Source organism: Telopea speciosissima, chromosome 7 (assembly GCF_018873765.1).
Source record: "Telopea speciosissima isolate NSW1024214 ecotype Mountain lineage chromosome 7, Tspe_v1, whole genome shotgun sequence".
NCBI classification, from domain to species: Eukaryota; Viridiplantae; Streptophyta; class Magnoliopsida; order Proteales; family Proteaceae; genus Telopea; species Telopea speciosissima.
The window spans coordinates 5,005,370-5,020,953 of NC_057922.1; the positions used below are offsets into that span (position 1 = coordinate 5,005,370).

Consider the following 15,584-nt stretch of genomic DNA (forward strand, 5'->3'; position numbering starts at 1 on the left):
TTCTCCCTATAAAATTATACAAAAATAGATTTTAGTTTACAATCAGTCCAATTTTTATTTTCATGAGATTACCCATTCAATCTTTACTTCTAAAACAAATATACCTATTATAAAACAAGTGGTTTATTTTTTGGCCTCATATCTATTAAAACCAGTGAAAAACCATGTGGAAGGTTTGGACTAACATGGGGTTGCATAGTGACAATAAAAATGTAATCTGCAAATAACAAATGATTAATAATTGGGACTCTCTCAGTTATCTTTATTCCTGTTAAGATTTTCTAGTCCTGACAGAACTGTAGGATCAAGAGAGACCCTCAACCATGGTTCTAATACACGGCATCATATCGGCCAATATGTATCGGTATTGGTTGCATCCGATACTAATACCACACCCATACAATATCAGTGAAAAAACCCAAAAAGTAACTTTTTGAGATTGAATCGGGTCTTATTTGGACCTGATTTGACCAATCTATATCAGTATCTGTTTTTGGGAACCACACCATGTTTTATAACCATGTCCTCAGTTGCAATAATAAAAAATGTTGGGCTCTCATGGGGTCACCCTGCTAGAGGCCTCAATTATACTGGCTTCAATCACCACACGCTTTTGCGAAGTACTGGTCAATTGGTTGGTTCCAGCATTGAATTGACAACATCAAGGATGAGAGGAAGCCAAAGTAATCTTTCTGCTTTAGGTTGGGTAATAAACCATGTTCCTTTACAAACATATTGCACGCATAGACCACAAGACAAACCTCCATCCAGGACAAAGAGGCCAGAGTCATAAAATCAAAAACCAATGCTTAAAGAGACCAAATTTTGATTTGCTGACATAGATCTTACAACATTACTTGTTAATGCTTTAGTCAGACAAGCTGCATCACCATTCTTAAGAAAGCAAAACAGTGGTGATATCAAATACTATTTTCAAGCTACGAGATCAGAAAAGCAGAATGGCCCAAAAACCAATTTACTTTTAATAATACAATCTACATTTTACATCTTTACAAGTATATGCAGGGTCATCATCAAAAGGGCAGTCACAAGTAATAAAAGTGTCATTGATCAACCTTGCTCCTTATATGGGGTCCAGATTAACTTGCTAACATCGACCTCAAGACCCCCACGACCAGCAGCCTTTAGATGCCGATCAAGAACCTTGGGGTCTGCACAGATGGCATGCTGCCCTTTCCTGTACTGGATCAAGTCCAGGCTCTGCAATGTGCTCAAGATTTCATCTGCCTTTATAGCTGTCATGTCACTAAGCTCCTGCAACGCACAGACAGATTAACAACTCAATCGAACATTAGAACTGAAGGCTCCAAAACCAAATAACAATAGTTACCAAAAAGACAGAAAGTAAATCTAAAACAACTATCCCCAAGCAATGCCTACAAATTACTTTAATGAAGTAATTGTCAGACATTTTCTCTACCATCAGATATAAAGTATGAGGAGTTTGTAAATCACCAATCAGGGAATTGGCTCCATAAAGCAGGTGAATATGCCAATACACGCAAGAGTGAAGTCATTGAGCCTACCAGGCTAGTGGAAAAGTCAAGGGAACATATGCATGGTTACCCAACTACCAACACAATACCAAAAGGTTCTAAAGATTTCTTTTTTGACATACTCTGCCCCATATAATGACATGAATTGATAGGACAACAATGACTTGTCAAGTGTACGTATTTTCGTATGGACGAACAGATTAAAAGATGAATCTGTATACAAAACATATGTTCTCATAACCATTAATATGTATTTTTTTCGAAATTTATTAGTTGGGTCAAAAAAAAACAATAGGGATGTTTATCGACCAAGTAGGCTTATGCTTAATTGAGCTGTGAGCCCAGCAAGGCCATTTATCTCATCTTCAATGTGCCACTCTTGCAATATCCAGCTTTCTTTATTAATGAAGTCTAAGAAGTTGCCATTCCTGATCCATATTCGGTATTCATCATTCCGTAACACATCACTAAATATATACATTATTATATGATACTATGTAAATACATATACATACAGGCCAAGCCACACAAGAAGGAGAAGCACAGACCAGCCTTTAAATCATGTGTTGTCCATCTAGGCCCAGACCTAACTATCAGGACCTTTGGGCTGGCAGGGAAGGCTGATCCTGAAATTGGTCAGATCCTGTTCAAGTGCTCAGTGCAAATTCCTTTTCTTTTAGTTTCCTTGCCTATATCTGTTTCCTTTTCTTTTAGTGATTGCTTTTATCTGAACATAGCTCACTCTACCGTGATCATTCACATCCATTGTGGATTGAAGAAAATAGTGAACACCAAGGGATCTTAAAGATAGCTGAATAAATACATAGATAAATTTCAGTCTGACAGCAAACAAAGAGAAACTACAACAAAAAGGGTGCACCCATTGCATGAGGCTCCTGCCACTGCAGGGTCAGGGGGAGGGTCATAATATACGCAGCCTTACCCCCACTTCGCAGAGAGGCTGTTTCCCAACTCGAACCTGAAACCACTAGGTCGCAATAGAGCAACCTTGCTGTTGTGCCAAGATCTGCCCTCTAAAGAGAAACTACACCATGCTTTTACATTTTAATTAGCACAAGGGTAAAGGCTTGATCCATGCATACCTTGATGGAGATGTTGCTCTTGTGCTTCTTCAGGATTTCTAAAAGAACCCTGGTCCAGTATCCCTTGTAGCTCAACATGCCGAGGTCAGAAAGTGGCCTTTCAGGTGTGCCTACTTTGCCTTCCTTCTTAGAAAGTTCATATGCTGCTTGATGATAAATCCACATTAACAATTTTTAATGAGCAGACAATATATAAACAATAAAAACTATTTATCAATTCGAACAATCCAAAACAATAATGCTCAATGTTTCTGGCAAATCCTGAGGGAATCTGTTGTTCAGTGCAAATTTTGAGGCATCTCCATTAGTACATTACAAAATAATAGAGTAATGAAACATAAGAAATGAGGAAACCAACTGTCCCAGTTAAATATGCACTCCACATGAGCACAACCAAGGTAAAGAAATCCACCAAGGGAAAGGCCAAGGAAGACCCACCCATCCATGAGGTATCCAATGCTTCAACAAATCAAACCACCATGCATAGACTTGTAAGGGCTACAACACTGCACGATAACACTAGAAACACCAGCCAGTTTGGTGCCACCAAAATAATGGGTTATTGGGGTGCACGACAAAGCAATTCCTTATATGTGACGCTCTGACACTTCACTCAAAGCAATCTTCATACGCTGTAATACAGATAAGCACTTCATACCCCAGGTCTTGTATTTCTTTCTCCTCTATTTATTTTTTTATTGGGGGGAGGGGGTTATCCATCTGGATATCCTTTACAAACATACTCTCTAAACAAATAATACAAGCAATAAATGCACATTAGGAACTGAAGCATCTTGAGAGCGAAAGAGGAGCAGGGAATCAGAGCTTTTCAGCTAAGCCATCCAAATCACAGAGCAATCCAAACTAACAACAATACATAGACCGAGATCTAAGGAAATTGGTTAGCAAAACAATTGCCAACTACATCCACTGAGATCTCCCATAAATTTATGATATTATCTGTATTTGTTCTAATTAAAAATAAGGGGAACAAAAATAGTATGAAGGTTACATATGACAGAAAGCTTACAGAATGCAATTAGAAACTTCCCGTAGCCTTTTCTTTGGTAAGGAGGCAGGGTGAGAATGCAAGCCAAATTATAGGATTCCTCTGAATGCTTTTCCTATAACATCAGAAGAGGTGTAAAACAAAAGCACCTATACAACCAAACATTAGATGCACACAACATTGAGTTTTAAAACTACAAACTTTACATGTTCAATCAATCATCTAATCAACCAAACCCAGAGAATGGGAAGGGTTTACATGTTAAATCAATCATCTAATCAACTAAACACAGGGAATGGGAAGGGACAAATCAAAGAACTCAGAATTACAGCCCACAGCATTAAACCAAAGCTCTCATTAAATATTAGACAGCACACATCACAAGTTTAAGCAACCTAAGACAGACATATTCGACCACAAGATAATCTCATCGTTACTGCGTGCAAATAATAGAGGCGACATGCATTGCCATAATATAAAGATAAAATAGATACAATTATGATGCCCCATGAGTGTGCACAAATCCACATCAAACATTGTAATCTGTGTGTGACAATCATGCATATGGATTCCAATTCCATCATTAGACCCCTACACCCGGTAGGCTGGTACATTATCCCTTCTTATCTTCTACTGTTCATCAACAGGGGCAGAGAGTTGATCTAGGGCTCACAATACTAGAATCTTACATATCAAATGGAAAATCATAGTTTTCCCCCTTTTTTTTTTGTTTTTTGGAATGGGGGGGGGGGGGGGGGGAGGGGCAGCGGGGGGAGGTATAAGTGAAATATCATTTTCACTTTCCATACACAATCTTTTTTTTTTTGGTATAAAACATATTATGTCTTGAACTCTCTGAGATGGCACCTCTTAACATCTATGTGTGACCACTAAAGTGACAGGGAGTGCTTCAAAACCATATAATATGTGGATCAAGCATACAGGATAAGGGATCAAGCACAGAGGATTTCAACATATGACGACAACCAACTTGATGAATCACCTCTTAACATCTATGTGTGACCACTAAAGTGACAGGGAGTGCTTCAAACCAATATTTGAGCGATTTACAAGAGAACTGAAACAATTACCTTGGAAAAATAACCAACCATGTGGCATCCCCGATCATCGCATTCACATAGAACGTAGAACAGAAAAAGGTCAACATCATAATACAGTGTCTTGTGATCAAGAAACAATTTTGCCAAATAGCAGAGATTCTGCCCATAGACCTTGTTCTTCTTACCATCAACCTATTACAAATCGCCAAGACAGATCAAGCCAATATACTGGAGGGATTAAGGTTTATAAAGAAAAAAACCAAGAATGTACAGTGCTGAAGCACTAAAAAAATTCTAATTATGGGTAAAAGTAATGTCTGACACTAAACATACATTTGTAAACTACAGCCAAAAAAAAAAAAAAAACCCATAAAAACCCAATGATGAGAGTTTAAAACATTATGTGCAGATGTTTATTTAACAAGAAACATGAAAACTTGAGATGGCATTGCTAAGGAACAATCAAAAGCAACAACTAATAACCTGCTGAGACAGGCAACACATTCTTAGTTTTCATAATAACTAAATAGATCGGAAAATTAAATGACATTGCAGGTCCTTGAAAGAAGCAAATGATAACTTGCCTCAAACATTGACAGCGTGCCACTACGATATATCTCATCACCTGGGGGATGCTTGAGATCACATTTTCTCTACATAAGAAAATATAGAATACATTACTTATAAAAGCTAATGCAAGCCAATTAGGGATCAGAAGAAAGCTGAAAGAGAGTATTGATCATAGTCTCATGCACAAGGCCTTATGTTTCTTTATTCCACATTGCTTCATTTCCAACAGACAAATAGAAAACAGTATTCCTGTAAGTTATGATTTGTAGCAGGAAGCTGTTACTAAAGGGGGGGAAAATGATTGAAGTGTGGCATATTTTATCCTAGAGGGAGCTCTAAATGGCATGCACGTACATGACACCTAGTGTCAGTACACACTTTTTTCTCCAAAAGTGGTTAATGGTATGGGTTAGAGTGCAGGGTAAAGGGGGTACTTTTCCTAGAGCTATTTTTGTGAGCTCACAATGACTCTCCCTGTCTCTGATCAAAGAAGCACTGTTGAGTGTTCCCCTACATCAAAAAGAACTATGTTCCACGGAATGCTACCTTTCTGCTTCATTCTTTATCAATGTCTTCCTATGTAGATCTTGGAATAGTACGCAATAGAGGTCCAAGAACCCTTTTAATAGGCGAAAACCTTACCAGCCCAACAGAGAGGCTTCATTTTCCTCTTCCAAGATGAAGCCTTGACAACTATGTTTTGTCATAGACTGAAAAAAGCCCAAAAGTAGGGGTCTATAGGGTTGTACGAAAATAGATATTTAAATAATAGTGGGGTCCATTAAGTAGTGTAGTTGGCTTGATTTTAGTTATTAAAGAGTCCTCTTTTGGTTAGTTGCATAAGGCTCAAGTTATCTAGAAGATTTAGGCTTCAACAGTTTGAACTAAGTATTTAAGAGTCCTTGATAATTAAGTCTAGGTGACTATGAATTTTAGATTTAGGAGATTTTGTTTTTCCTTATAAAAATGTAACCCCCCTCTTCCCTCTTTTCTCTTCCACCTAAGGCCCTAACAGATCTCTCTCTTTTTCTTCTCTTTGGTATCTATCTCTTTCTCTTTCTTCTATACTACTACTCAGTCTACTCTTGATTACTGTTCATGGCTACCATTCACAATTCCAAAACAGGAGCTTTCCCTTACAGTTTCCCTCTTTCTTATATATTCCTTGAAACTCTATCCATGATCAATCCTACCCTTTTCCCACGACCTTTCTATTGTAGTTCAGCCCTCAATTTTGACACACTAGACTGTCCTACATCAGGGGCAAAATTACATACCAATACTGATTATGCTTCTGTAACCCTAAATTCTCTTCTCTCTAATATAAGTTTCCTTCTGCCTGACCAGAAAAAAAAGAATTACGATTCTGTATCTTTAATTTTCATTTGCTGGTTTGAGAATTGAGCAGGTGCTAAATATTCTTGATAAATTGTATCAGACACTTCTAATTTGAAAGGGGGAGAAAGAAAACTCAGACTAAGGTATCAATGAAGCTAGGACTCAATCTCAACTTCCAGCATTTCACCACCTTCTTTTTGGGGGTGGGTAGGAGCTTTGTTTTAAATCTTATAATGTTACATTTTGATATATAGTATGTCTAGAAGCAAATCAAGCAATATGGGCAAAAGCTTGCCCTGGGTAGCACCTGGTCGATACCTAATCAACCAGAAGGTCTATTCCCTAAGCTCACCAAGGCCTTTTAACAACAGTGTCAGCAGTGTTGATTTAAAAAATTGTAAGGATATCAAAATTACCATTCTGCTCACATCAGGATACTTTGACAGGAATTTGACATTGGAGAGTTTGAACAAATATAGTAAATATACATGCTTAGTTCTCCCTATAAAGTGCACTTTATAACATCATGGAATGGGCTGGGAAGAAAAGACTGTTACATATGATCATCAAATCCTTGCTTGGCAATTAAATTTCCCCAAATTTCCAAAATAAATCTGAGAAATATAATGAGTGGGACAGAAATGGAAAGTAGGCAGTAAATGTAACAACCGAGATAATCTAATGCCAAATTTCTTTGTGGATGGTAAGCTGTAAAAAGAACAACTGAAATAGTCTACTGCTAAATCAAGTCAAACTAGTAGAAATTGAGGCATAGCTCACCATATGCCTCTCAAGCTGTTCTTTTCGCTTCATGAAATTCAGGCAAAATTCACAGAAGTACAGCTTCGGAGAGTCATTGTATTCTGGCGGAAAGGGGGAGAAGTACCATGTCTCAATCTCGTATCTTCCAAGTTCAATGGTTGCTATGTTTTTCACTTTTGTGAATTCTTCGTGTTCACGCAAGCTGGCAGCATCAAGCTCTTCATGCCCCTGCAAATAAAGCAAAAGGCCCCCTTCAGAGTAATCAACAGGAAAGTCCAAATTGATGAAAACAATGTAAACATTAGCAAGAGAGAACTTCCCAGCATGTACACAGAATAATCATGAGAATAAAATCAGAAATTTAATCTCAGAAATACAAAAGCAAAGAAACTCATACCCATTATAGAGTCATTGAAAACCTCAACCTTAAAAATATACACTTCTAAATAAATAAGAGAACAGGGGAAAGGATAAAGATGTTACTTTTTTCGACAGACTACAATTATCCAGTAATATCTGAAATCAACTAGTTAGTTGCCATTATGAAGGGAGGAGGGGGGAGGGGGGGAGGGGCTTCCAGAAATGACAATATTATCCTCAAAATCTTAATTCAGCACGCCTCTAAGATGTATAGCAGCTCACTTTTCATTGATAGAGAATATGAAAGAGAGAGAGAGAGAAGGCAGGGTGGATACAGGTATCGCTTTGAAAATATAAAATGAAACCATTGAATAAAGTCAGAATAATACATACCTCCACATGTGTCTCGTCAATCTTACGTTTCTGGTGGCGTGTCATTTTCAAGCTTGTTGCCTGAAAAGACCATGTGTAAGAAACATCTTGCAGGCTGTAAAAATGAAATTCCTCTCTAAGAGCAAAAACAAAACTGTACTGTTGGGGAAGAGGGGGAAAAGTGGAACAGAAAAGAGACACAATAAAACTAAAACAAAAGAGTATTTTCATCAGAACATGATTAAAAATAAATAAATTTTTTAAACCCATCCATAATCCTCTTCTACCAGGCGGGAAGGATAGCAGATACTATTCCTAGTATGTAATTGTCACAGTACTCTTTGTACTGGTCATAACTCCCCTAGATTACTTGCATAATGTGGGTGACAGTAATAGGACACCAAAGAATACCTTATCTTCCACTTTCTCATCCACATCAGTCTCCACTGAGTCAAGATCGAGTTGTTCAAGCTTCACCCATTCATCGAGCCTCCTATTGACTGCAAAACGAACAAGCAGCAGAGTAAATACTAGAGCTTCGGAATCAGGTGATGAGAATGATAATTTGACATTTCAAATGCTAATCATGAAATGAAATTGGCTAAAATAACGAAAGTTGTTGCCAACAAGATCAAATAATAATAGCTATTCTATCAAAATATCAACTTGTAAAGCATGAATATTACAATGCGAGAGAAAAACCTGAAGGCTCACCAGATTGATTTTTACCAGCTGGCCTAATCTGGATCTCAACCCTAAACTATACTTTTAAGGTGACCGAGTCCTTAAGGTATTCTCTAGAAAGAAAGTAAGAGACACATCTATCAAGAAAAAATTCAAAATTGGTCCCACATCATTTCTGTTATTGGAAGATACATTGTGAGACATTTGGTGTGCACGAATGTTGTTGAAATTGCCCCGAATGAAAATATTTTTAGGTATCAAAACAAATGATTATTTTACCGCTTCTTTAGTTTTTAGCAATGATTTACCATATTAATATTAATGGAATTTTTAGATTTGAGAAAAAAACTCAGCATTGGAAAGTTTAAAATTTCACCTACCACCAAAAATCCAGTTTTTGTTCTTGAACTTTTTATCCTTTTGGAATTTGATTTGCTTATTTATGAATAATATCTTAAGTAAATGTTTTACAAATAGTCACATATAAAAACATTTACTTAAAAATGATATTTGGAATAAATAAGGTTTTTTCAATTCTGGTTTGATAAAATTTCCAATAACAATATACACTAACAAACTTGGGTCAAAACCACAAGTACTATTTTGATTGTTCTTTATGCGAAACTAATGCATGGATTGGGTTCAAAATGTCAAAAATAGGTAACACAACAAAAATCAAGGCAAAAAAAAAACTATTGGGCCTTGAAACCAAGGTTTCGAGTTGCCCTAGAGAAAGTACCAAGTTTCGACCAAGATATGATAAAAACCTGGCATATCTCAGTTTTGGGGCTGCCGAAACCGGCCTTGAAACCAAGATTTAGGACCTTGTGAATGACAGAGAATGCTACATTGCTTTGTTGGTTGTGGAATTGTATGAATTCTACATTGCTTTGTTGGTTGTGGAATTGTATTAAACCTTCTGTGGTTGCCAATGTTATGTTTCACACCACAGCTATGGGTGTCTAAGATGATCTTAAGGAAAGATATTCTCAAGATAGGAATATCGCCAGAGTATATGATCTATATGAAAAAAAAATTCTCATTCAAACAAAATGGTTAATCTGTTGGTGATTACTATAGTGCACTAACAAGCATGTGGGAGGATAGGGTGTTCCTCGCACTTGTGTAGGCAAGTGTTGAAGCAATATAGGCCGAAAGGGAGTGTTCCTGAGTTGGAGTTGCAGTTGCAGTTGTAGATCACTAGTGATTGAGTAGACGCTGAGCCCAGTGTGGGCATTACTCCATGCATGTAGGCATATTGCCGAACCACATAAACCCTGTGTCATTGTGGTTTGCTTGTCTTTGTTTGGAATTTGGAGTGCTATGGTGATGACAGGATGGGTGTGCACCTCCCATTTGGCCTGACCAATGGTGGTTGCGAGGCAGGATCACACACGAAATTGTAGACTACTAGACTGGTAAAATTGTGGTGCCCCAACCAGTTGGTGTATGTGCCAAGCAAGCAGTGTAGTGTGAAGGACAACAACATTAGTAATTGTGCATCCGTATGTATATGTGCTGGAAGTGAGAGTGCATCATCAGTGTGTTTATCAACAAGATTGAGTTTTGTGTGTCGTACTCGTACCGTGAGAGTTGTTAGACACAGTGCCATTGGTGTCGGGAATACCAAAGGAGTGTTCGTAGGTGTGTTGGGATAAATTTAGAGAGAATTTTGTGACCCTAATTCATCCCCCCTCTCAGTGTCAACCTGGGAATATCAAAACTACTATTTGATGCTCAATACACACATATATATATACTCCAGATGGACGCTTACTCGCAAACTCGAGACTATTGAAAGGCATCCTTATCTAAGTCATTCTAACGACAAGAAGGCACCTGCCAAGGCAAACCACAGCTCACTTCGCGCCAAACCAATGCACGCTTAGCCGCATTGTTCTGACAAGGAGCCGCGAGGGAATCATTCCCAAGGTTCGTTCTACTGCTGCCCTAGTCTGAAAGGAGTAAATCTCATCGATCACATCCGGATGTAGTAGCTACAATTGACACGGCTAAACTTAAGAATGACCCAATCAGGAGGACAAAACAGAGACTTACAGGAATTATCATTGATATTTTAGACTCTGCTAGTTCCCTTTCACGTATTAAAATCAATTATATTCTCAGGATTCTTTATTCAATAATAATAAATAAATAAATAACACAATTGCTGTCTGAAAGCCACCTTATCGCACATCCAGAAACGCAATCTATGGTCTAAAAAGAGGCCTAGAGCGCTAGATGATTGGTACCTCTGCCGCTTTGTTTGGACTATAGCTTTACTTTACAGCACACTTCACTCAGTGAAAAGCCGTAATGCAAAAACCCTTAAAAGGGGCTTGGTCACAAAAGCATTCTGAATTGAGTTATCATAGATAAGCTTCTAGAAAATTTAACTAGAGAAGGAAGCAAAATCCACTATAAATCAACAGATCTAATGGCTACTCATTGCTGTGCCTGAAAGCAACCACATTTTCCATTTAATTCACCATCCCCATCAAACCCGTAGTGCAAAAAGATCAAACGAACTTTAGAAATATTACGTACCAAAGGAAATATTATCTGTAGTCCTTAGAATGTACCAAATCGAGCAGGAACTCCAGTTTCACATTTTTAGACAGCTAAAATCAAATCCCAACACCCAAGTCTCCTAAAAACCCCTCATAAACCTACATGTATGAAAGGGAAAAAATTTCTCTAGTCCTTAGAATCGAGCAGGAACTCCAATTTCCCATTTTTAGAAAGCTAAAATCAAATCCCAATAGTTAACTCGCCTAAGACCCCAATTATAACTCTTACGAATATAACTTACAAAATGAGTAAAAGGAGAGAGAAGGGGGTGAGTCAGGGTGAGTCATTCATAATCTTTCCTGAATGAAGGACTACCTATCATCTCACTCGTGGCCCCTTGAATTATGACATAACCCCCTGACTTCCCAGGAAACCCTAACCCTAACCAAGAGCTCCAATTCAATTGGAAGAAAGGGAACATAACAGAGCAGAGCAGAAGAATAAGCGAAGACATACACTCGGTGTAGTGGACGTAGTACTCGTAATCGTTGGGTCCGGCGGACAGCATTTTACGACGTTCGATAACTTTGACTGGGTGAAAATTTCCGTCTCTCCAACGACACATGACTCGCGTGCCCACCTCCAATGGCAGCACTCCTGCCCTCCTCTTCCTCGGTGCCTCATTTTCTGCCGCTTTATTATCGACGGCCATCTCCGTGGGGTCAAGCCCGTCGTCGGCCTGAGTATGCTCTTGCTGCTTGTAGCCGTTGCAGGTTGTGTTGGTTCGCGCCGTCCGGTCGTTTTCGGCTGTCTGAGTTGGTGGTGTATCAATAGAACCCATTTTCCCAAATGTTAGAAAACCAGACAAGAAGGATAAGCCAATAAGGAGTTTTAATGGGGGAGAAATTCCAAATAGCCCTTCTACTTATTCCAAATTGCAGGAGACCCCTCGTGTATTCACGTCACTCATGTGATTGAGGCCACCAAAGCCGCCACGCTGGCGTAGCCCCAAATCCAGAGGTGACTTCAAGTGTTGATGCATTATTGTAATTTTTTTATTTGATTTAATTATATTAAATAGAGGTATTCTAAAATACCTTAATTTTAATTTCATTTTAAATATATTAATTGAAAAAAGAAAAAAAAAATGATAAGGTATTTTATAACTTTTATGAAGTTGAATGGTTACCAACCTCCCTGTAGTCTCAATGGCAAAATTTCAAAATAATAACCATGAGGTCTAGGGTTCAAGGTTTGGTAGAGGACAGAGAGATAATGAGAGAGGAGAGGTATTCTAAAATACCTCAATTTTTAGCCGGTCCATGTACGAAGTTAACCCATAATTAGCTGACTTTTCTTTATTTTTTTCAAAAACTAAAATAAAAAATCCATTAGCTAAACATTACTAGTATTTAGTAGGGCCACCAAAAATTTAAAAAAAAAAATAAAGGAGCTCTATTTTTAAATTTTTTTTTTTTTTTTGTCAAAAGGAGCTCTATGACTCCACATGAAAGGTCATGAACATTAAAAAATGAACAACATTTTAGCAGTTACTCCCTATGTGACTCTTTTGTGTCAATTTCTTTTGCTTGTATCCCAAGGATAGCAAACTTTGTTGTTGATATCCTTGCTTGGAAGGCCATGTCTATTATGTGTTTGATAGTTTGGTCACACTCTATTCCTTGGCTCAACAGATTATGTCTGAATGATGCCACTATTTGTACACATGGTTATCATCAGTTAAGTTATTTTCTACCCAAAAAATTTTTTTTTGGCCAAATTTCCCTTTTTTTTGTTCTGTCAAAGTTCAAACACAACATGAATAAAGAATGTCATAAACTTTCATATGTGAAACTTAACCCATATTTGGCTGATTTTTCTTTATTTTTTTCAAAAAATAAAATAAAAAATCCATTAGCTAAGAGACATTATTAGTGATTAGTAGGGCCACCAAATAAATAAATAAAGGAACTCTATGACTCCAGATGGAAGAAGGTAATGAGCATTCAAATATGAACTACATTAAAGGATTGATAAGAGACCACTAAAGGCTTTGTATGGCAACGCTAAAAAAAAATGCTTCTCGTATTTTTTTCATTTATTTGGAACAGAAACAAGGTGAAACCTGCATGGATTGACTGGTTTGTTTTTATGTTTTTTTTAAATGAACCGGTGATTGGACACACTTTTTATCCCCATGTGAGAAACATAAAATTGATGTTTCTCACTTGATAGAAACACTTTTTATAAAAAACAGAGAAACAATATCCGTTTAAATTACACGGGCATATTTGGAAATTGTCCTTCAAAACATAAAACACATCAAAAGTGAGCCCTAATTCATTTTCTTCTTTGGAGAAACACACAGTAGAGAGTGTCTTCTTCCTTGTGTGGCACACAAAGTGTCTTCTTCTTCTTCCTAAACGAGAAACACAGCACAAGGTGTGTGGAGTTCTTGGAGAAACATAGTGTAAATCATATTCTTCCTTGGCTCTACAAAGGACCATTGTGTGCTTTGAACAACCTCTACGATCGAAACAAGAGAAGGGTATTCGCAGTGAACTTCGAAGCTCTTCAAAGAACCTTGCGTAAATCGACTTTTTAAAGTGTGTCGAGCCTAGAAACACTCAGAAAACATAGAAACGTTGTCATACGGAGCCTAAACCAATCCGATAGAAAATACCCCAAAAAGAACCAAGCCGAAACTAAAACTGAAATGACCAAAATCGAATCTCACCTTAATGGTTCAAATGCAATTAGACTGATGCATGCCAAAAATTGATTTGGACCGCTCAAAAACGGATTGAGCCGATCATTTGACACCCTAATTAGTACAAAGGTGCATGAAGGGATGCTCGGTGGCCAACTTAATTAAAGTCTGAATAATTATATATAGATCAGATAGCCTGATTTGATAAGAATCATCTGATCAGTTATGCTAAATCACATAGACTAGCTTATGAATTCGTCTTTTTTCAAAATTGATTTGAGTACAAGACAACTCTCTTGTGAATCTCCTATCATGAGTGTTTACCAAAAACTTAAAAAAATCTCCTACCATGAGCCTGGCTCACCTGTATGTACACGCAAATTGTACGTATGATATTTTTTCGATAATTGTGCAAGACAAGGGTATTGATGTCAATAAAATAATAGGACTCGGACAAAGACCGTACGTGCAAATGATTCAAACAGTAAAAGGAGCAAAGGACGTACCCTCTATAGATGTGCACATATGATCTCTCCTCGACACTTGTGCAAAATAAGGATATTTATGTTAATAAAATAATAGGTTTTTTTTTTTTTTTTTTTTTTTTTTTTTGATGAAAAAATAAACACACACAAACTTACAGGTTATCATAATCAGGGTTAATAATATAGTAAGTGTTGAACAAAGACCGTACGTGCAAATGATCCAAACAGTTCGAAAGACAGAGAACCCTCTAGATTATTCACAATTTCAATGAGTTTTATAGCTCAAAAGTATTATTCTCTTTCATTTTTTTTATTCTGGCGTGTATGTGAAATGAAGAATCTTGATTTTACATCCAAACAAAATGTGAAGGATCTTTACGGGGCACTAGAAGCAAAAGAAGAATTAGGCATATGTGCCAGCTGTTGCCTCTTTCCTTTCTCCTCCTTTTTATGGCTTTTTCAAGATTATTCTCCCAATGAAATGTATTAGGGCGGCTAATATTGATTAAAAACCTAATTAATAGCCATCTGGAAAATTAATTTCTTTAAGAAATTCGGATTTAGGAGAATAGCCAAGATGGGCCAATGCATGTCCCATTGTTGGAGTCCACCTTTTGTTGGTTCCCAGCACCATCTAGGTGTGGGTTCTAGCTCTCTTGTATATATTTCTCTTACTCTGAATTGTTTCTACGGAGAGGGTTCTCTGAGTAGGGACACTACACTCTCTCACATTGTTTCTCTCTTCTTAAAATAATTTATAAGTCCTTTTATTTCGTTGTAAATTTTTTTTTTCCCATGCAAATGATATTTTATATGATGAAGTTCCTCCAGGTTGATTTTTTTTTATTTTACATTAAAACAAGCAATAGAAAATCCTATTTTAAACAAAATTTCCTTTTCCACCTTTTTTACATGGAAACAAATGAAGCCATTTTTGAAATATTACATTGTTATTATAAGATTTTTCAATATTTGTTTGTCAATTATTTTACATGATAAAATCATATAAAAAATTATATCTGAATTTGAATTATGCCGCACTTATCATATGATTGTGAGAACCATATATAGACAAGTGCCTACGATACATACTTCATATTTG

At 37.1% G+C, this 15,584-nt stretch overlaps 1 protein-coding gene across 2 annotated transcripts; it reads right to left on the reverse strand.

Moving 5' to 3' along the window:
• Positions 1–915: 915 nt before the first annotated feature.
• On the reverse strand, positions 916–12,153 carry LOC122668923 (putative MYST-like histone acetyltransferase 1). Of its 2 annotated transcripts, none has more exons than XM_043865501.1 (9): positions 11,804–12,153; positions 8,504–8,592; positions 8,114–8,173; positions 7,379–7,588; positions 5,275–5,343; positions 4,721–4,882; positions 3,651–3,744; positions 2,621–2,763; positions 916–1,275 (listed from the first exon to the last, which is right to left on the reverse strand). In XM_043865501.1, exons 1-9 carry the CDS (start codon positions 12,126–12,128, stop codon positions 1,072–1,074), a joined length of 1,356 nt encoding a protein of 451 aa, XP_043721436.1. In that variant the 5' UTR covers positions 12,129–12,153; the 3' UTR covers positions 916–1,071. The 2 variants fall into 2 exon arrangements, with proteins under 2 accessions (XP_043721436.1, XP_043721437.1); XM_043865502.1 differs by lacking the exon at positions 916–1,275 and adding an exon at positions 2,183–2,377 and having other exon boundaries at positions 2,564–2,763.
• Between the last annotated feature and the right edge of the window lie 3,431 nt (positions 12,154–15,584).

Bases quoted from the DNA above. Each gene is read 5' to 3' on its own strand.
- LOC122668923 (XM_043865501.1), bottom strand. From the start codon at position 12,128: ATGGGTTCTATTGATACACCACCAACTCAGACAGCCGAAAACGACCGG. The intron at 8,174-8,503 runs GTATTCTTTGGT...TGGTCTTTTCAG, and splicing joins ATGAGAAAGTGGAAGATAAG to GCAACAAGCTTGAAAATGAC. The intron at 4,883-5,274 runs GCAAGTTATCAT...GATTTGTAATAG, and splicing joins GCACGCTGTCAATGTTTGAG to GTTGATGGTAAGAAGAACAA.